Source organism: Tachypleus tridentatus, chromosome 8 (assembly GCF_004210375.1).
Source record: "Tachypleus tridentatus isolate NWPU-2018 chromosome 8, ASM421037v1, whole genome shotgun sequence".
Lineage (NCBI taxonomy): Eukaryota > Metazoa > Arthropoda > Merostomata > Xiphosura > Limulidae > Tachypleus > Tachypleus tridentatus.
Window position 1 is genome coordinate 72,244,533 of NC_134832.1, and position 23,127 is coordinate 72,267,659.

Below are 23,127 nucleotides of genomic sequence, written 5' to 3' on the forward strand. Positions count from 1 at the left end.
TCCATAATATTACCGCTGACTCACCGGAGGGGGCATATTTATTAATAGCAATATTCTGGACAATTTAAAATGTTCAATGAAAAAATCCTAGTCTGAAAAGAAAAATGCTGAAAACTTATCTGAAATTTAAAAATTTTTGCCTGTAGTTACATAAGTGCAAAAAGTAATTCACTTCCGTTTGTCAATATTACAAGTCACGTTAAACCTTCAGCTTAGTTGAATGTACTATTCTGCAACATAAACATGAAGTCTCTCAAGTATACTAGTTTTCAGTTGTTTTTAAACGTCCCAAAAAATAGCCTAGTGGTTACCGATAGGGTCTGCGAATCACCCATCTAATGCACCCACTTCCAAAGTTCAAACTGTGGTTTTACAACAAAGGAGCGTAAACCAAGGGCACTTGGAATATGGCCATGCCCAACCCTTGAAACACACGATTCCATTGCCTTGTTAAGGTAGTAACTGGTTGCCCTACTTTTATTTGGTTTATTTCTTTTTCTTTTTTTTTTTTAAACAGGCCCGGCATGGCCGAGCGCGTAAGGCGTTCGACTCGTAATATGAGGGTCGCGGGTTTGAATCCCCGTCGCACCAAGCATGCTCGCCCTTTCAGCCGTGGGGGCGTTATAATGTTACGATTATTCCCACTATTCGTTGGTAAAAGAGTAGCCCAAGAGTTGGCGGTGGGTAGTGATGACTAGCTGCCTTCCCTCTAGTCTTACACTGCTAAATTAGGGACGGCTAGCACAGATAGCCCTCGAGTAGCTTTGTGCGAAATTCCAAAACAAACAAACAAAAATCTTTTTAAACGCACGTGGGATTTTGACCTACTAGGTTTTGATATGAGAAACATTATTATTTTCTCTATAAATATAAAAAACACTAACTTATTTTAACAAAGAAAACTCTCTAGAGACAGTTAAAAAATCGTATAAAAAACAGAAAAGCTAGAAACCAAGGCTTTTTTATACGATTTTTTAACTGTCTCTAGAGAGTTTCCTTTGTTAAAATAAGTTAAGTGTTTTAAAAAAAATCAGCCTCCATTTCTTTAAATTACATATCTTACACGAGGACACAATAACAACGCGGGAATTATATCAGATGAGAGTCCAAGTTTGTTGTGTTGCATTGTAATTACGGTTTTAGGGAGCAAAATCCAGGTAATTTTTATTTTATAGGTTTCAAGATTGTTTGCGACTTCTTATAACTCGTGTTTTCGTAACATACGTTTACAGGCTAAGTAATTGAACTCGTTGAAACTGGAAACCTACATGGTCAACATCTTTGTAAGCATAATGTAATATTTACGTCCCTATGTTTTGATATTGTGTATTTATTCTTTGATAACAGTTGTACAGTTACTTGATAACTAACTGTAAAAAGTGTATTCTGATAAACTGTGCTTAATGACAAATCGTTGTCATCTATTTAAAGTTATCAGAATACAATTTTTATAGCTTGGTTCATTTATGCTTTAATGCTTTAAAATGTGGAAGAATAAGCATAACAATTTTAACATGAAAACAACATGCAAGACATCGGGAACGTGAAATATTACCATGTATAAAATATATTTGACACTTAAAAATACAGCTTAGCTTTAAAAGTAAGTAACCCTCAACAAACAAGTCTAATTACTCCAGTAGACGAGAGACGTCTCAGTTTTCTTTAACTTACAAGAAGCAAGCTAAATCAAACATTACTTTTAAAAAAATTGTGAAAATTCACGGTAGAACGTAACGAACAATTTGATGTCTCACGAGTTACAAAATATATCGAAACATAACAATACCGATTAGGTCACAAAGAAAAAAATAATCACGGCCCCCATCTAGAATCAAGTTACCGCCGGCTTTTTGGTTTTGTTCTTTTACTGGAACCTCTAAAATTTCCACGTCTTTTACCTTATTATTAAGTGCTTGACTGAAATGTCATTTGTACAAAAAATTTATTGATGGCAATTTTCATCTATTATTGTTTATATCGACCAGGTTGTCACAACAAATGACATCAGTATCTTCACATAAATATGTACGCGCGCGTGTATGCAAATATACTCTTCAAAACAAGAAACGCAAAAGGGATATTTTTGTTATTTTAAAGAGAAATATATGTAATAACGTTACAAGCTCAGAGTATGTGATGTTACACGTGTTCAGGCACTGATTGTCAGACCAAAATGACAATAAAAGTTGTGCACTTTGAAAACTGAGGAAAACATCGGATTTTTCGCCAAAACGCATGCGTGTCCAATAAATTTGTTTGAGAGATCTGCATGTTCTGCAAGTGCAAAATCCCTATAAAAGTGACGGGTTCTCGGTTTCCATAGCTCAGTGTTAAGCCACCGACACGCAATACAGTTACGCCAAGACTGACTGAAGCACAACGCAACAACACCATTGGTCGCTTGGAAGCAGGCGAATCTCGATCAGATGTTGCCAGAGCTGTGAATGTCCACCCAAGCACCATCACAAGGCTGTGGAATCGTCACCAACAACAAGGATCAACTCGTGCCGTCCACGATCTGGCAGACCTCGTGTGACCACGCCCGCACAAGATCGCAACATCCGGTTACGTCACCTTCGGGATAGGACCACCACTGCGACGTCTACTGCCTCAACTATACCAGGGCTGCGTAGGATTTCCGATCAGACCGTACGCAACCGTCTACGAGATTCTTAGGCCCCATGTGCAACCCATCATGGTGAATGTCAACGACGTTTTTCAACATGACAACGCCCATCCTCACCACTGTCTTCTTGAGACACTACAACATCAACGTTCTTCCCTATCCCACCAGATTTAAACCCCATCGAACATCTTTGGGACGAGTTGGACCGACGTTTGCGACGGCGACAACCTCAACCGCAGACTCTACCTCAGCTTGCAGCAGCTTTGCAGGCTGAGTGGACAGCCATTCCACAGGATGTGATTCGTCATCTCATCGCTTCCATGGGCAGGAGATGCCAAGCAGTTATTGATGCTCACGGGGGGCATACTCGTTATTGACGTTGAGTGACGTTAAACTTCACCTAGTGAGCGTGGACTTCGCCTTTGCAGACTTTGGATGTTCAGTAGTGAATGTGCAAAGTTTCACACATGTCATACAGAACTACCCGGAATAAACTTGTTAACAATTTGTCTCATATTTTGCCTTTTGCGTTTCTTTTTTTGAAGAGTATATTTCAGCGTCTAATCAACATCTCAGCCGGTTTTTAACAAACAAACAAATCGTATAAAAGTGAAACAAAGAATATGTATCATAAAATATCTCCACAAAACAATTACTATTTTCTGCATCAGGATCCAGATCCTTGTCAGAATTGAGATGGTCAGATTCAATAATAAAACCGACGTTTTGTACTCCACGAATTTCGCACAAAGCTACTCTAGAGCTATCTGAAAAAGCCACCCCTAATTTTGGAAGTATTACACTAAAGGGAAGACAGTCAATACCACTCACCACCATTTCTTCAGTGAACATGTTCGATCACCCTAACCATTCAAAAGGATGCTGTAGTAACATATAACAATAAACAAATACGTCATATAGTTAGTTGTTTTTTTACTTACAAACATTTACATTACCTGAAATAATAAGTATATGCGATTATCAACAAACTATTTCCGTAGAATAACTACAAATCAAAATTTACCTTTCTGGCGTAAAATAATAGTCTACTGGTGGCAGACGTATATAATAACTTTATTATTACATAATTATTTTAATATCGACGTTTAAGTTAAATTTATATTTAGAAATGCATGCGACTTATGCTGTTAAACGTGTTTTGCGAAATTCCCACTTCTTCCCTAAATTTGTGTGCATTTTTATAGCAAAGCCACATAGGACTATTTGCTGAGCTAACCAAGGGGAATCGAACCCCTGATTTTAGCGTTGTAAATCTGTAGACTTACCGCTGTACTAGCAGGGGTCCCTAAATTTGTAGAAAGTTCTCGAGTGTAAGAATTAACAACATACGTTTTACGAAAGCACTGTGGCATTGTCGGGACAACTGGTTTGTTTTGTTTTGAATTTCAAGCAAAGATACTCGAGGGCTATCTGCGCTAACCATCCCTAATTTAACAGTGTAAGACTAGAGGGAAGGCAGCTAGTCATCACCACTCACCGCCAACTCTTGGGCTACTCTTTTTACCAACGAATAGTGGGATTGACCGTAACTTTATAACACCCCCACGGCTGAAAGGGCGAGCATGTTTGGTGCGACGGGGATTCCAACCCGCGAAACTCATATTACGAGCCGAACGCCGTAACCCACCTGGCCATGCCGGGCCACTTTGGAAAGGACAGGGTTCACACTTGCTAAACCTTTTAATCAACGTTAAACAAAATACTTTTATGTATTATTCGATTTCGTATTTTGGGTAGGTTCTGAGTATTTACATAAGAGGTTTGATTCACACAATAAAGTAATCAATATTCAACAGTATATACATACATCATAGGGAATAATAAGTGAAACACAACACACGGTTAATATGGTGGAATTAAACAATAGGTATTTAATAAATACGTATCAAACAACCAGTTTGTAACACACAACACACCAACAGTTATCTACTATCAACCAGGGGTTATCTTATGTGTTCCTTACTTGTATGTTTTTATTGTTTTTAGCGTAAAGCTAAATAACAGGCTGCCTGCACTCTGTCCACCACATGGATTATAGAGTTGAAAGTCTGTAATTTTATCATTGCCTTAACTGGAAAATAAAGGGTAAATAAAAAGGATTTAATGAGAATGTTTAAAAATGAGTTTTCTGAATGAAGTTCTCTTATTATGCCTTAATCCGTCTCAATGACTGTCTTACAATATTAATATAAGAATTTTCATAATTTAGATTATATACTTTTCAAGAGGGCGGCCATTACTACATGCATATTAATACAGAAGGGAGTTAACGATTCCTAGTTATGCTATACAAATTACACTATAAACATATGTATGGTGGGTGACAGACGGAGAATTCTAATTCCTACAAAAAAAAACTAATGTGATTTCAAGCTGTGCATTGAAATTCTTGGTTATTATTTCAAACAGCCCGGACTAGCAATAAAGCGACTGTGGACCAAACTATTTAACCCTGACTTTACATGAATTAAAGTATAATTACTACTGCATGTAATCTTCCCAGCGATAAAGCCAATTTACAATATTGTTATTTGGTCATTTATATCATTATCGTTATCCTAATATTAATTCTGTTCAGCTGTATCAAATTAACACTCTTTGAGTGGTGTTGGAAAGCGCGTGAACGTGTCCTGGTGACAATGAAAGTTTACATACTATAAAATTATGCAACATGGGCATACAATACCACTATCATCGTTTTCTTGCCCTTAAGCGACACTGCTAAATACAAGTCATACTGGATACAAAACGGTCATTCGAAAGAAATCCATAGGAAGTAGGCTTCTGATTCCTCGTATTGTCAGTTTGTTTCGAAATTTCGCGCAAAGCTACACAACGAATATCTACACAAAAACATTCCTGATCTTGAACTGACACCCTCGTGAGAAAGCAACTTTTAAGTTACTCTTTTCTGATAAAAGAAAGTTGGATTTGGCCATCACTTTTATTGCATACGCATGGTACCAAAGTGCAGAATGCGATTTCTTAAACCATGAATTCGTAGATACACAGACTAGGCACGCTAATCATTTAGCCACTCCCAGTCCACACACATACTGATATCAGTGTTAGATCTCTAGCAGACTAACGTCATGCTTGTGATAGATATTATGACAAATTACCATACGTGCTGATAAATGACGTACATGACTATTGACATTCTTTGTGGCAGAGAACGTGTTCAATCAACTACACCCATTAAAACCACAATACCCATTCCGTTTTATTGTTTTGTGTTAGACTTCTTAATAACACTTAACTGCAACTCCGGACTCCTCTACAAACTATTGCAGACATAATATGTAAACATTTTAAATTCGCTTTACATTAGTTCTATTACTGTAAATATTTACAATTTACGTCTGTAATATTTTAGTGTAATTATACGAACTGTAAAGAAACGTTTCCAACAATACACGTAAAATGTTTGTAGTTATTTATTATTGTAACTTTTACGTTCATATTTCTTTTCAAATGTGATACAAAAATGGATAAGCCTAACTTAAAATACCTATACACCTTATTTTTATATTTATCTTTAAAGCTTACTACTGAATATTTAGAAGCACTATCTTTGAAATATTGCTCCTTTCTAGTTATCGTCAATTCACTGTTTGTCTTCTTACTGATCTTTTAGATCTCAGTAACAAATGGGTGACCTTTAGGGATTGCGTATGAAACAGATGTCAACGACTTAACTAACCTTTGACTGGTGTAGTATATAGTGACATACTTTTCGTGTATTATCAATCATTGTAATTGATTACATGAAAACAGAATTTTATTACATACGAGAAGCATGTAAGATTCTAAAGTAAATATTTTTTACACTCTTAACCCCCTTCCCCCTGCTGCAACAAACTAGTTTTTCGTGCTTCAGTTCCTTTAAAGATCATGAGTTTATCATCCATCTCTTGATCAGGTCGTGCGTGAATGTTGTGACGTTAAACTCAAAAGAAGGAGATATAAAATTAAGAATCAAACTTTGCAATACTTTCGTATAATTTAATCACTTAATATTGTCCAACGGAACCCAAGAACAAATTAGTGTTTTACTTTACGTCAGTTTCGTTCGCCCGAGCCACGTGCCTTTAGTCTTATCATATGCGAACACCACCTATAACAGTACTGAATGGTTTATCTTTCCTAACTATATGATTCTTCAACAACAACAACAAAACATAAACGGTTGTATGAAAACGTATTGATTTTCTTGGTGGTCAAAGCCAAACTGGAAAATAATTCATAGCATAAATAACACTATGTGACAGAATTTTAACTTTTTCTCGTTCCTGGTCAGAAAGTGTTATTTCCCAATTGCTTATGCCTAAAGTAAATTGAAAAGACCTATATTTCTCTTCAAACTTTGCTTTTCTGACCTATGCAATGAAATTTTCACATTTACCCATTTTCCAAAACATTCCACGTAGATTCAGTATTGAGTAGCTGGTAGAGAATTTTCTCCAACTTACAAGAATTTTCAAGAACTTTCTAGAATGTTGTAGAACTTACGAGAATTTTCTAGAACTTTCCATACTAATATATATACAGGGGCTCACTACTCACCACTGCTCAGTTTAGTTCTAGTTGCCTAAGTGAACACACAGACTTCTGATTTTATCAGAGATGGCATCAAGAAGTTGCAAATATTCTCCAGATGCATTTTGCTATACATGTGGCCAATTTATCAAGACAAGAGCAAAAAACTACTCTGCAAAAGAAGAATACAACAGCGTCAAGACCTTTCTAGAAGCCTTGAAGTACGATGAGGTATAGCTGGGAGGTTATCGGAGACTTCAAAATGGTGGCATTCCTGATGGGTCTCTAAGGAGGCTTTACCAAGTTTCCCTGTTATCTTTGCATTTGGGACAGCAGGGACACCGCAGCATACTACAACACGAAGAACTGGCCACAACGGACCGAGTTCTCTGTGAGGAGACACAATGTCAAGTGTGAGCCACAAATGGACCTCCAGAAGGTGTTGTACCCACCAATGTACATAAAATTGGGTCTTATGAAACAGTTTGTCACAGCTCTTGATAAGAAATCTGCAGCCTTCAAGTACCTTCGAGACTTCTTTCCTAAGCTGTCTGAGGCAAAGGTCAAAGTTGGTGTCTTCGTTGGGCCACAAATAAAGAAGATCCTGGAGTGCACATAATACCCCAGAATGCTCAGTAGGAAGGGAAAAAAAGCTTGGGGCAGCTTTATCGCAGTGATTTGGGGCTTCTTGGGCAATCATAAGGCCGAAAATTGTGTGGAACTGGTTGAAGCTCTGCTGAAAACCACGGCAAAATGGGCTGCAGAAATGTCCCTGGAAGTCCATATCCTTGATGCTCATCTTGATAAACTCAAGGAGAACATGGGAGCATACTCAGAGGAGCAAAGCAATATATTGGACTTTGAATGCCGTTACCAAGGATTGTATAACGCAAACATGATGGGAGACTATATTTGGGGGCTGATATATGAAAGTGATTTACATTACAGTCGCAAATCTCGAAAAACTAATTACTTCTAAACACGTTTGTTCACTTTTGTACAACTTTAGTGTAAATACATGTAAATCTTGATTCATGTTGTTTTATTCAGACCTTATGTAAATGAAAACGTGCAAATTTGCTTGTTTTTACATGGAAAATAGGTTAATTTCTAAATTTCATTATCCATGTCAAAAAAGGAAAGTTTGAAGGGAATAATGGCCATTTTCTGTACTTTTACAACATAAGCAATTAAGAAATAATACATACTATCCAAGAACAAAATCTGTGTTATATAGTGTAATTCATTCTTCAAAATAATTAGTGCAGGAAAAATAAATAAATTACAGAGCACATAGTTATTTTGAATCAATGTGTGCCATAACCAATTTGCATGCGTGCACTACAATTCAAAGATAATTTTAACATGTACATTCAACAAACAGTTGCATTTTCAGTGTTCTATTGGATATAGGTATCTTTCCTTATTTGTATCCACTGTCTTTAAGCTTCCTACCAGTATTACAAGGGCCCGCGTATCAATAATATATACATACAAAGATTCTTCATAATTTGTATATTTCGTAAAAAGAAATAATAAATCAGTACCACAGTAAACAAATTATCCAATATGACACCATTTGAACGTCGAGTAACAATTAAAGAAATATTTATGAATTCCTTTTGTTTATCAAAACATGAATTTCTTTCCACCTCAAACCCAAATAAATAGCTAAAGAAAGAGTCACGTCGTATATGCTCAGACGAAAGTATAAGATTTCATGATAATATACTGAGTTTATGTCCTCCCTCCACAATTACATAATTTTATTTTTACTTGATAAGTAATGTACATATTTATGCTATTCAACATCACATGTTGAACTACATTTCATCACGTGTCTTGGTCGACTGGTCGGTTAAAGCCAATCGTTTTGGAAACGGAAAGTGTACAAAATATATGCTGTAAGAAATACTTAGCGTGTTAGTGAATAGGAAATGAAGCTGGGCTATGTATAACCGAATCCTATCACTCTTCTAGCGTGTACCTTTACTTTTTGTAATAAAATATTATTATTTACATAATGACCGATTTCAATACTACAACTCTGACTACAAAATAAAGCTCAGCATCTAATGCATCCATCAAACAGTACTGGCCACACACTGTTACTGGACAACAAACGTGGTCTATTACAATACGTGAAAACTAATCCAATTTCCTGCGGGTTGTTAGTAAAGTTTTGACCACGAAACGTTGAAATAACAACATCGCCCTCACGGGGAATTTTACACTTCACTCTAACTTATTTTACTTAGTATGGGAATTAACAAAGTATAAATAATTTTCAAATACTGTTTCAGCTAATAGAAAAGTCAATATTCATATTCATTACATTTTTAATACGAATATGCTCTGCACAGTCACACAGAAACACACTATGAAAAAAGCCGTGAATATGTCTTAAACTCTTTACAATTTCACGATCAAAGCTAACCTACTCGTAACACCTTACCAAAATACCTCATAAATAAATATCCATTATTTCGAAGGTCGTAATATATTTGTATGATAAAAATTTTTTGTGCTTTTCAGTATTACAATAAACATGAATGCTCAACTAGACTACAAAAAGGCTTAATAATCCTCTTTAATATTAACTCTCAATTGATATGTGCATTGAACCAGTTTTCTTTCTTTACGATAATTATTATTCAAACTTTTTAACACACAGCAAAACCTCAAAGATTCCCCACCTACCATTACTGAGTTAAAAGATGCCCACACTTCTGTATTGTAGGCGTTAACCAGATACGTCCTACGCCGACCTAAATAGCACAAGCCTACTTAATGAATGGCACTAAGCCTCTTGAACATGTTTACCTTCTTGGTTTGGCATAGTCACAGCCCAACCCAGTCTAATCTTCTACCTGTCATTTTTCACCAAGTTACATGTGTTTAACAAAGAAACCAAAAGTTTGATCTTAACTGTTTATCACAAATGTATTGTATTTTTAAAGTTTTATTGAATACAGATGATTTCTTACAGACTGAATTATCAGTTTTCTTTCTAAACTATATGATGTATCAATGTTGAAACTGTTTATCTTCTACAAACCTGTGTTTCTTATTCTCTAAAGTAAAAACAATCTTGCAATGTAATGTAACTAGGTTATAATATCAATTGAAGCTTTACATACATTTCTATTAAAAAACAAATCTCCTTAAAGGAAACTATAAAAATCAATCATTTCTTCTTAGTTTCTTTTCATACAAGTATGAAGGAAGTCATTGAATGTTGCTTGAATTGATTAAAACAGCTATTTCAAGTTACATTAATAATTTTGTTTTAGACTAACTAAAATAATTCTAAATAACTTCAGATTTGTACACTGGCATATGTATCAAATACTAAATAGCTTATAAATAGCAGTTTCACAAATCATCAAATCATATCTTGAGTTTCTAAATATTTGACTTACAACCAATAAATCAAAGTTTGTTTAACTTATTTATTAGTATGTCATTATATGCTATGGTTGAAATCAATATTTATTTAAATTAATTTAAACTAACATCACCAAAAGCCATAACATCCCACAAGTTTGGAATTCCAATAAAAAATAATTTTAAAAATAACAGTCTACATTTTGACTTCCAAGACTAACTACTTCTAATATTCTACTTCCTAATTTAAAATTCTTTTGTTTCTCCACTCAAGCAGATCAGTTATAAGCAAATTTTCCAATTTTTTAACAGTTTTTTTAACACATGGATCAAACAACCCCAATTTATATTTTTCAGAAAAACATGCCCGTATCTTTAAGCCTTTTTTTTGTTTTGTAGTCCCAAGTATGGTTTTAAGTAACCAACCTCTGCATGCTTTTTTTCTTCCTGCAGTAAGGGTATTAATCAGCAACAATATTTTACATGAAACTTTATTATGCAAAAAATTAATATTATAAAACAAATTTAACACATTGGCTCCCACACAACCCACTAGCAGGTCGTGATAGTCTTCCAGTAAGACCCACATGACCCATCAAGGAGTCATGCTCTATTTTCTTTTTAAAGGGCAACTTATTGGCTGGGACACAACCACTACATATACACTCTTCCTAAAAAAATAATTGTAAAATGACTAGTGGGAACATAGAAAGTATCAGTAAAATAGGCTGAGGAGCAAACATGTTACTTATAAACCTTGAGCCATATTCACAGATGTAGCTAATTAAAGACTTCTTTCACTCCTGGATTTGAAGTCACAACAAAATATAAAATGTAAGACAAATGGTGCTAAACAAAAGCTATGAAGTTTTAGTAAATGACTAAATAACTAAAGACCAGAACATACAAGCAAATATGAATTCCTGTATTAACTAAATTTCCCATGATTCTAAAAACACTTTATGCTTAACTTTAACTTTACCAAATACCCAACAAAAAATATATCAGAAATAGAATGTGAATAACATTACTTTCATGCAACATGTTTCGGTTTAAAGACTGATTGTTTCCCACATATTAAAAATTATAAATGAATATATGTATTTCCCAGTGTCGAATATGGATCCCAATTTTGATTAGCTAAATTTTTTTTTTTTTGGGGGGTGGGTGGGTGGAAAGATAAACATAAGAATAAAGTCCCAGCACTTCTACTAATCTTACCAAGATGTTTCGTGGACTGTTTAGTGACTTATGGTACATAAATCCTCTTGCCCACTTCTCGTTTTTTTGTGAGCTATATGCTTATCTACCTTTGAAAGTGTGTACCTTATATTACCACTGGAATATCCGTATTATTACCAGTAATACCATTATTCTAAGCCTGAAGAATAAAAAAGAATGCTGCCATTACAGTTCCACATGTACATTGATCTGTTCGTGCAACAGATTTGTTTACCACTTGTGACTAGCCATATTTTGTCTCTCATGCTTTCCACTCGCATTTGTTTGAATTTCATGCAAAGCTACACGAGGGCCATCTGCGCTTGCCGTCACTAATTTAGCAGTGTAAGACTAAATGGAAGGCAGTTAGTCATCATCACCCATCACCAACTCTTGGGTTACTCTTTTATCAACTAAAAGTGGGATTGACCATCACATTATAACGCTCCCACAGCTGAAATAGCCAGCATGGTTGGTGTGACGGGGATTCCACTCGCTGTCTCGACTCTCGAAAATGGACGTATCTATGGCTAGCAAAGCATATTGATTTGTAATGGTTTTTATAGCTCACTGTTTTTAATAATATTTAATAAGCCTGCACAAGAATGTGGCTATGGCTAACACAGTCTTGATTTTATGGTTTTTAAGAATGTTTTGTATCATTGGACATAACTTAGTATCATATTACTTATAATTTATTGTTTTTAAAAATACCATTTTACTGCAACCTTTTTTAATGCCACACAAACATGATAAACCAAACATTACAATACATTAAAATTACAACAGAATAAGAATTAAAAACAACACACACAAATAAGGAAAAGTATTTTAATCTTCAAATCCTGAAAATTCACTGTTGTCATCCACATCACTGCCATCATTGTAGTCATCATGTCTGTCCGAAATGTCAATGTCTTAAAATAAAATGTTATCTTCTGTGTTATTTAACACATTACTGATGCCACATTTTTAAAAAAGCTTTGGCTACTATTTTTGTTTTCACAGAATTCCACAATTTTACAACCCACTCGCACAACTGAGCAATTGTTGGCCTCTTCAAACGACCTGTTGGTGTTAGGACATCATAGTCTGTCCCTCATTCACTGATTTCATTCTTCTTTCATAAATATCTTAGAAAACTTGTTGATAGATATGTCCAAAAGTTGTAGCTGGTTGTTAATCTGCCATGGATCACTGCAAGTTTTGTCTTTCTAGGCTCAGGTTTAGGCCTATGAGCAACGTCACCTTCAGCTTGGAAGACGCAGGGTAAATTTTTGACTTATTTTGAGAGAAAAAAATTGCATTTTCAACGCCAGGAAATACGGTACGTAAAAATAAGTTGTACAATTTGTCCCATTTCATCTTCCATTTATTTTGCTTTTATGTTTAGTGATTTAAATTATGCCATATTTAAACAACTGGATCTTTCTCCAATATGTGCTAATCTTTAATATAAAGTTTGACTGCTATAAATAACAATCACTGCACAACAAAGTTTTTGCTTCTTGAACACTGTTGGGTGTTCCTTGTAGATTTTTGGCTGCTGATCACGAAAATCACAACCAAATTTGCCCATCACGTACCATTTCATCAAAATCTTCAGTTTCACCAGGGCATTGCTACAATGGAAAAACAATATCAGGGAAACTGGAATCCATCAATGCTTGCTGACTACTGTTGGACACTGCAACGTGATGCACAGGACATTGAATACAAATGAAATTTGGAGCAAAACACTTAATTATGTTGAACTTAATAGCGTATTAGAAACATAAACGCAATTAAATACGTTATTGCCTGTAAACAGTTAACTGTCTATTTCTTAGAGTTCCTACGTGATGAAGCAAAACCAAAACTATATTTGTGCATACCCACCAGGTACCTGTCACAATCAGCAAAAACTTTTCTGGAAATAAAACTTTTCAAAAAAATTGTTGTGCAGTGTTGTTTGTTCTGCTATTATTTTTAGCATTTTCCAGAAATTAAAAATTATAAATCAGTAATTTTTTTAAATTTAGTTAGCTACTTTATGGTTAAAGTATTTCTAGAAACAGATTTATCTATATACAACTGCCAAACTTAAGGAGTATACAGATAATTATCAGGTATTCCTTATACATGTAACATTTCAAGCTTTAATAGGGCTGAAGGCTCACTGTGGGATGCTATTTCAGCAGTCAAACATATTTATGGAGTGAAGCAATATTATTAGTCAATTCCTCTATCTTCTGCAACAATGTACAGAAGTAATTATTCTAGCAGATGTAAACTAGAAAACTGATATAAGTACAATGTAAAGCTGAAGAAAAAGTTTCATGAGCAACAATCATAGTAAGATGAAAAACACACTGAGTACATGAAGTTGTACAATCTCAAATATTTTGAAGAATCTGTTCAAACAGAAGATTTTTTTACATTAAGTCTTTAATAAATTATAAAAAAGTTAAACAGTTATTTCAATAATTGTTACAGCTGTAAAGATAATACAGCAATAAGTTGCAACAACACCTATTACAATAGCAAAATATAAAGATCCACTTAAAACATGCCACAAGTTCAAATTTCAAAGTAAAATATAACATTATGAACCAGTACAAAGTGATTATGCATATAGGTCTAAACATTAATCCCAAATTTTTCTTGTTTGTTTGTTTAAGAATACTTTAAGTTTAAAGAATAGTCTGTTTTCATTCTAATAAATATATTTATCTTCAGAAGCATTTTTTTTAACTTTACTAGATTTAAATTTTATAAACCAAGCAATTTATGTTTCTATTTCAGTTTATACTACATATAATACTAATTACTCTAACAAAATTTATGATTAAAGCATGAAGTTTTTTCTCCAACTAACTGTATAGGCTAAATATATAAAATATTGTGGCTGAATACCAAAAAGCTCTTAAATACAATCTTCTAGTTACAAAAACAAAATTATACTCCTAATACAGTTTGAACTGGATTTTTCCTAAGGAACATCTCTTCACAGTCATAAAATACAAATTAAAATCACAGGTGATACATGATTATTGATGTCAACAGTGGGCTATTATTGAATAAATAAACATGCTAATAAAAAGACCTTAAGAAACAAATGTTATAAGAGAACACAACATAGAGCACTAAACACAAGCATGGTAGTGTCACTAGCTTTAGTGACTATGTTCTAATATCAGGCGAGTAGGAAAGGAGGAATCTCATTTCACACAAATGATGATATTACTCAGTTAGGAGAAAGTTTTTATTTACATAAAGTTCTGAAATATATGAAGTATATAAGTAAAAGCTGAAATTGTTGGAATTAAAGGTCTTGATAAGAGTGGAGTTGATTGTTCATGGGTATGTGAAACAGTTGGTCATCTTTAAAACACACATACACACAAGTGAATAAACAAACATGTAACTTGCTTATAAAAGTACTTTAAACAAGATAAACATGAGAATGAAATACACCTATTTTGCCATTATAAGATTCACTATTATTTGCAGTGCTTTTGTACAATAATAATTTATATGAACCTGAAATTAAAGTCCTATTAAGCCTAAAGATTTCAGGTATAAGAATGCAAAATGTATCAATTGTCACAATAAATGCCATTAGAATTTCATGGTAGTGGTTATAGGCAAAAGAAGGCTTTTAGTTAAAACTTGTTATAGACCACCAGATGAAACTGATGAAATTAATAAAAAACTGTCATAATAAGAATGCAGCTGTTTATCAAGTTACAATTGGAGGAGAATCTAATTTCAGGAATACAAAATGTTACACGTTAGAATCAAATTATGAGGAAGAAAGATTTTCAGAAACTGTTCAGGGTGGTTTTTCTTCATTAATAGGTTAGATAATAAACTAAAACAATGCTACTCAGAAATTATCGTTACTTTCTAATACAAAAATGTTGACAGCAAGGATATTGGGGAACATTTAGGTGCAAGCAATCACTGCTCAATTATATTTGAAGTTTTGGGATTTTGGTTTAGAAAAATTGTATAGAAATGAGGTAAAAATTATTTGCTGTGAATGGAAACACAGAATGGAAAAAAAAACACATTTTCATTTTGTAGGCATGTTCTTTATACAAAAAAAGGTGGCTGCAAAGAAAATCACAAGGTGTATAAAGGATGAAATTAAACAATATATATATGTACATGAGAAGTTTACATTGACTACAATGATGAGAGGTATAGAAGATTAGCTAGGTCAAAAGAGCTGATCAAACAGGAAATTAGGAAATTGAAAAATATTTTTAGAACAAAAAAGGTAGCTGAAAATGTAACAAGGTTAGATGGGATCTGATTGAGGTGTTTAAAACTGTTAAAAGAAATTGATATTGTTAATGAATCATTTTTTGTACTTAGATGAGGAGACAAATTTTGGCAGGGTAGGAGCCACCTTCAAGTAAAACAGTTATTTTTCTAACAAGGAAGCTGGTCTTTGGAATGCATTACCTTCAGCTGTGGTAGATGCAATTAAATGATCAGCAAGAGACCTTTTGGTCCATCTGTGCTGTGGTATCCACTTAAACTAAATTCTTAAAATATGAAAACAAAAATTCAATGAAAGTTCTTATAATTTAAATATTTATCAAGCTTTTCCTTAAATTCCCTTAATAATCCTATTTTTCTAACATTGGAAAGTATAATAATGATACTTCTTTTATAAAAACATTTTAACAAGTTTTAAAAAATCCAAAATAAGCCCCAAACCAATATACTTTATACAACATGCTTCATTAAGATAACCTATACATCACCTTCTAAAATTTCTTTCCAATGTTCAATAATATTTCTGATTTACCTTCTAACTGATTTACCTTTCTATTTATTATTCATTAATCCATGGGTGGAATCAGAGGGTGGGGGCAATACACATGCACACACTTAAGTAAACAAGATCAGACTTCAAAATCTTGGAAGTTGCAAGTATTACTTTTACATGTTCAAAGGACACTGAGCTGGTTACCTGACAGTTTTAAAATACATCTCACAATTACATGAAATTCTATTTCACACTGGTCATATTAAAAAGTTTTATAAAAGTGAGAGAGAAACTGGCCCTTCTCACCATATGTATTCAAATGTTTGACACACTACATAAAAAAAAAAAGAAAAAATGTTTATCATGTGGTTTTAGTTTTTCAGTGTGGTAATTGTGTGTTTACCTACTTTTTTGTTTCTCTGAGGCATTACTACTTGCCCATGTTGGTTTTGCTATTCAGACATTGGTTCTTACAGCATTATGAGAATTTTCTTATAGGTGTTTTCTCCAAGGTGTGCACACGAAAAGCACAAGTTCTGACTGAAGTAATTAACTTATCTGTAATTGAGTGTGGGCAGCTGCTTTATACCTGTACCTAAAACATGTGTAGATGCATTTTTGATTTTTATAAGTTTAGAAAGGTTAGACTGTAACTGAACTGGTGGAAAAGAAACAACGTGGACAAAAAATAAATTTGATGGTAGAAAGTAAGGGTAGTGATAAACAGTCATTTTTCAGTCCCAGGAGTGTAAAAAGGATTAATGAAAAATATATTCCATAATATAATTATAATATCTGCCAGAAAAAAACTGCTTAAGATTATTGTGATATAATTTACAAAACTTATTCTTTTATAATTCTTAAGTTAATAAAACATTAAGAGAAAAACAAGAAAACAAATTTACAAGATAAAAAGTAGCATTCCTCTGTTAATCTACATTTGAATTACATAACTGAAAGGAATTGTGTGTTCAAAGTCGACAAATAAAAAAATATATATAAAATACTCTGCACATCTTGTTACAAAAGCATGACTGACGCTACCATTAGGAATGCATGTGCCAAGCTTCAAACCAATTCTTAATATTTTTAACTTACTTCTTAACAGACTTATATCAAATATGCAAAATATATTGTTGTCGTTTTGCACTTATAAATAATAAGCATTATTATAGAAAATATGAAATGCTTGAGCCTCTTTTTTTTTTTTTAACAAAACAACAGAATGTTTAGAAAAACATAACTTAATTCATATTGCATAACTAAGCTTTCAAACATGGCAAAGTGCAATGCATTGAATCAATAGAAAGGTTAGACTGTAACTGAACTGGTGGAAAAGAAACAACGTGGACAAAAAATAAATTTGATGGTAGAAAGTAAGGGTAGTGATAAACAGTCATTTTTCAGTCCCAGGAGTATGGATAGTGGATCACTCCAGCCTTATAGCTGTTTTGTGACCTTCTTGATCTGTGTGTACAGTGAAGCATCTAAATGAAACAACTGCTTGACAACTATACTTTCATGTGGGCTAACAATAGACTTATGGCTGTGTTGTGAAATTTTAAACAAATGGTTGACTTGCTTTCTCATGAGCTAAACTGCCATTTTAAAATAAACACATGCTTTGAATAAGTTTTCTTACAAGCTAAGCAACAGACTTGCAGACATGCTGTGAAATAGTAGTTATGAAATGCTGATGAAAGGCAAACATTGAATACACCTGTGAAGAACAACTCACAGTATTAAACATTATATATCCTCTTGTGTAGAATGGAACTCAGTGTCACTTATTCCTTGCTTTACTTGTAAATTTCCTCAAATTTGTTGACTTGTATATCCACTCTTGACTGCATATCCTGGATATTTAAGTAAATCCATTATAATCAGTGTCTTGTTGCCCCCAAATGATGCTCTCTTGTTCCTGTTATAGAGCAACCTGTTACAACAGTGTTGGTATAAGAAATACCATTAATTTATGTGTGATTGTTGATAAATCCAGCTTTAAGTATTAAAGGTTGAATGTTTAAACTGATAAGCAAATTTGTTCTTTATAAAAATTACTTTTTACTATTACAATATCTATCTCATGATGTGATGTCATGTTACTTCAAATTCTTTAAAGGTTCATTGGATAAATACATAGATATGAGAAGTTAATGTACATTTACTATACTTTAATAAATGGAAGAATCACTTGGTGAGTCTGATAATAGTCTCACATGTAATTTAGCATAATTATACTGTATTATAGTAGACGTGTGTATAGTGTAAAAGCTATACTTTGACTAGTGATCTCCACAACTGCAACAAAAAATCATTAATTACATGTGAAAATTTATTTTTGTAAATTCAGTATGAACCTAGAAATTCATATGAAGACCTGCTTGCATATACGAGGCTTCATAAACTCCCATTTGTATTCTATAATTCTGCAATCACCTACAACTATACAATGCTTGCTTGAACTGATAAATGACAAAAACTCCTCGCAATAACAAGTGAGCAATAAATGATTCCTTTCCTAGCTTTACTAAGAGTGATTTAAGATTAGCTAGATAAAATGAGAAAATTTCATGCAAACACTCCACAAACAAGATATGTGACATTCTCTAATAGTAACAGCTCTAAGAAGCAAAAATTTCACAAATAATTTTTAACCAGCATTGACTAAGAAAAACCATTTCTAACTTTTCAAAAAAAAAATTAACTCACTGCATGCTCACAAAAAACTTTAAATGTTGGACCTACATGTAAAGAAGTTGTTGTCAAAGGACCCTGTAAGTGTAAGGACAACCATAATATCAAAGTCAAATTGTTTGTAATATTTCCACGATCAGAATAATGCGAATTATGATGCAGAGTTTTTGTTTTTATGTATGACACTTTATGAAACCCAGAAATCATTTTTTTTTTTTACTATACGAAAAAGATGCTAGTTATAGATTATGCTCTTTATTAATTTATAAAAAAACTCCATAGGTTAGAGCTCTTTTAATTACTACCATTTTGGTCTTGTGTTAAACCATCTAAAAACACAATCCTGAATTATATTTATAACAATATATTTATGTAAATCAACGTCGCAAAAAATATATCAAATTTCATTTGCTTCAATACATACTTTAGTTTAACACTTTTACAGGTGCAATAAATGAATACTTACCCATCCCCAACAACAACACACTTTATTGCTTGCATTCTCTTCTGATACTTTAAATTCCAACTCTTCGCACGTTTTAGTAAATTACTAGTTTTATCGGATTACGTGATCAAACGAAAAAACAAACGTTGTGGCTTGTAACTGACTTCTGCTTTAAAAGTTTTCTTATTTCTGCTATGCAAGTTTTCTTACAAACTCACGACAGTACACTATAGTTACATAACCTATAGTTAAATAAAACTGCCCTTATTTACCGTATACACTTGTAATACTATGAGTACTAGCGTACCACAACTGCTCTAGCAAGCCGAACTTGGTTATGTACCACTTACAACTGCAGCAGTACAAGTTACATTCGTTGAAAAATAATCACACACCCTAAATTTCTACACAATGTATTTTGAATTATAACAATTAGCGTTCAAACATAACAAATATTAATATGCCACATAAAAGACATTAACTTGGAACTATAATATACACGATATCATTTTTCTGCAAAGAAAATGAAACTACACCACATCCTAAACATTTATCTTCGACTTTCAACTAATTACAAATCTTTGTAAGCCTAACCATAAAAAGGCAAAGTGGCGTCCTCTTAACTGGTCAGGGATTGGTGTAAATGTTCTTCATAGAAGATAAAAGTTACTCAAAAATAAAAAGAAAAGAAACAAAGAATTAAGATATGAAAGAATCTCCCTTTTTATAATAATGTTAGAAATATAAAACTATCTACTAAGTCAATCGAGGGTAATCGAATCCCTCATTTTAGAGTTGTAAATCCGGAGTCTTAGCGGTGTACCCTACTAAGCGTTTTTTTTTTTATCTTGTATTTCATTTTTGCACAAGTATATGTTGGTAGATAGTTGCGTATTGCCGATAACGAAAGGCATTTAATTACGCATTTATTATAAAGTATGGTCTGTGGATAAATCGTGTTTTGTTTCTTTTTATTAAAACAGAATAATGCATGTATGCTTGTAGCAAATATGCTTTATTATACAACTTTTGTTTTACAATCTTTTAATCTTTATTTACATGTTTGTTTTTAAATTTAAAGTTTTATTATCTTTGTCATATGGCTGGTGAACAAACTCGGTATTATGTGCTGACATATCTGTGACAATGTCTAAATGTAATGGAAGGATCCCACTGGTTTAGTTTACTAGATTTTGTTTCTGAATGTTGGCAGATCAAGTTAGAAGATATAAGGAGAGCCAAGACTGGTTTCTTCATACAAGAAAGTTTTCAGGACTTTTACATTATGTCATTCATTCTAGCAGTGCACTAACTACTTTTGGGCTAATGATGGAAATCGCATTACATGGTTTATAATGGGAACAGTGTCTCACATAGATCGATGATATTTAGCCCCATAATTTTAAACATAGGTACATTACTTCAAGACTTACAGGTCTAAATTTGAAGACAGAGAAATTTTTACTTTTGTGTGAATAAATGTAGCTTTCTCGGATAATGGGAGTATGGAAAGGGTGTCTAAATACTATTCTGAAATAAAAGAAGTGGTAGACTAGCACAATCATTTAAGTTAAATGCTAATGTGTTCTGAGCGCTTTTACTATTATTGAAAATGATAGAGAATTTATATACAGAATAGATAATGTATAACAGAAGTGACAAGTTGAATTTGAGAAACAAGCTTCTTTGATCACACACTAAATAATATCATTGGAGGAACACTACTAGAACCCACAAAGATGATTGGGCCGAAAGTTTGACAATGTAAGGCTACAAACAGAAAAGTTTCAGAGGAAATGTGTTGCAAAGAACAAATTTAACATGGACTTAGAATGAAAAATTCAAAAATTTGTGTAAAAACGAAATACAATATCTATTACACACATTTAAACATGTTATATTTTACTGCAATTAGCTAATTTCTATGTCATGAAGCCTATAACTAGCCATAGTGTATATTCTGTTTCTTAAACACTGCTGTAAACTGTTTTTGCATTAAGTTATATCTAGATTTATAACTTTAAGAGTCACAAAAAACATTTAAGCAAAACTCAACCAACAAAAAAATTAATTTCATGAATTAGTGCTGTAGTCCACAATGTATTTTATATAAAAAATGCGTGATTTTTGCTCAAAGTTTTGTTGGTTCCTTGTTCTGAGTGTAGTAAGAAGTAGATACAGAAAATTACTCGGTATGATGCAATATGTGGATCCACGGATGTAGCCAGTGTTAACAAAATGTAGCTTATCACCGTTTTTAGTTCCATAAGCGTTTGTAATGAAGTACATGATGAAAAATCGCCCATGCTTGTGTTGCAAATATCTGTTAAAAACCAAAACTTTTGTAAGATGATATGTATAGATACCGTTAAAAAATGGTGCTTCAACAGTCTAATGTGTTATTAAATTTTAAGACATCGGCCATCATAGTTTCAATTGAAAAGACACCAATTCACAACGAGCTTTATGTAGAATCCATTATAAAACACACAATGGATAATAACATTTTTTTTGTCTGTAAGCCAAAAAAGATTAAAGTTTATATTTACTGGAGTATGTAAATTTTTAGCTTGTACTTAGGCAAAGTTATAATAAAGCATATTTGCTACAAGCATACATGCATTATTCTGTTTTAATAAAAAGAAACAAAACACGATTTATCCACAGACCATACTTTATAATAAATGCGTAATTAAATGCCTTTCGTTATCGGCAATACGCAACTATCTACCAACATATACTTGTCAACACCACTCACCACCAATTGTCAGGCTTCTCTTTACTAATTTACGTTGGGATTTACCTTTATATTCCAAACTCTACAACTTAAATAGCATGAACAATAACAGACTTAGATCCTGTGATTTCAAATTATGAGTTAAGCGCCTTGTTTACAAGGTCAGTATTGAATTAAAGAACCATATCTACGATCTCAATCCAGTCACAAGTCTACAAGGAAATGCAGCTGATGATCCGGAACTTCAGCATACAGGAGACACAGATGACTGAAGATAACCATAGTGAGTTGTATTCTGGAAGAACTGAGACAAAGGGGGAGGACTATGTAGAACAATCAGACTGTCGCTGATAAGTGGAGTAGAGCTACACTGCTGGTGGTTACCACCTCTGGATAAAGTCACTAGCAAGAAGGAACAGTGAGAACCACTTGAAGGAGATAGAAACTTATGAAGCAGACGTGAACATTCTTGGAGGAACAGTTATAGTTGGATCATAAGTTTGCTATAGCAAGTGATTGCTCTGATGACTGACGATAAGGACTGCACGTTCCTGGATAGCAACACCAATCAACAGTAATGATATGTATCTTAAATACTTTTTAGCCAAGACATCATAAAAAGTGATCTATTTGCACAGCTGCAGATCTATAGCATTCAAGGGAGAGACAAAGAAACATCTAGACTACTT

The 23,127-nt window shown here is 33.3% G+C and overlaps 1 protein-coding gene across 3 annotated transcripts in view; it reads right to left on the bottom strand.

Moving 5' to 3' along the window:
* The window catches only part of LOC143222649 (ras-related protein Rac1-like), a 42,635-nt gene extending 22,128 nt beyond the window's left edge, over positions 1–20,507 (bottom strand). For 2 of the 3 annotated variants that reach the window (XR_013012398.1, XR_013012397.1), the window contains exon 1: positions 5,337–9,877. Coding sequence is in view for 1 of the 3 variants with exons in the window: in XM_076449424.1 (XP_076305539.1) it covers positions 19,723–19,757 (35 nt within the window). In the remaining 2 variants the exon portion in view is untranslated. Of the gene's footprint in view, positions 1–5,336; positions 9,878–19,722 lie in introns of those variants that run through there. The other variant, XM_076449424.1, reaches the window with a different exon arrangement.
* Positions 20,508–23,127: the final 2,620 nt, after the last annotated feature.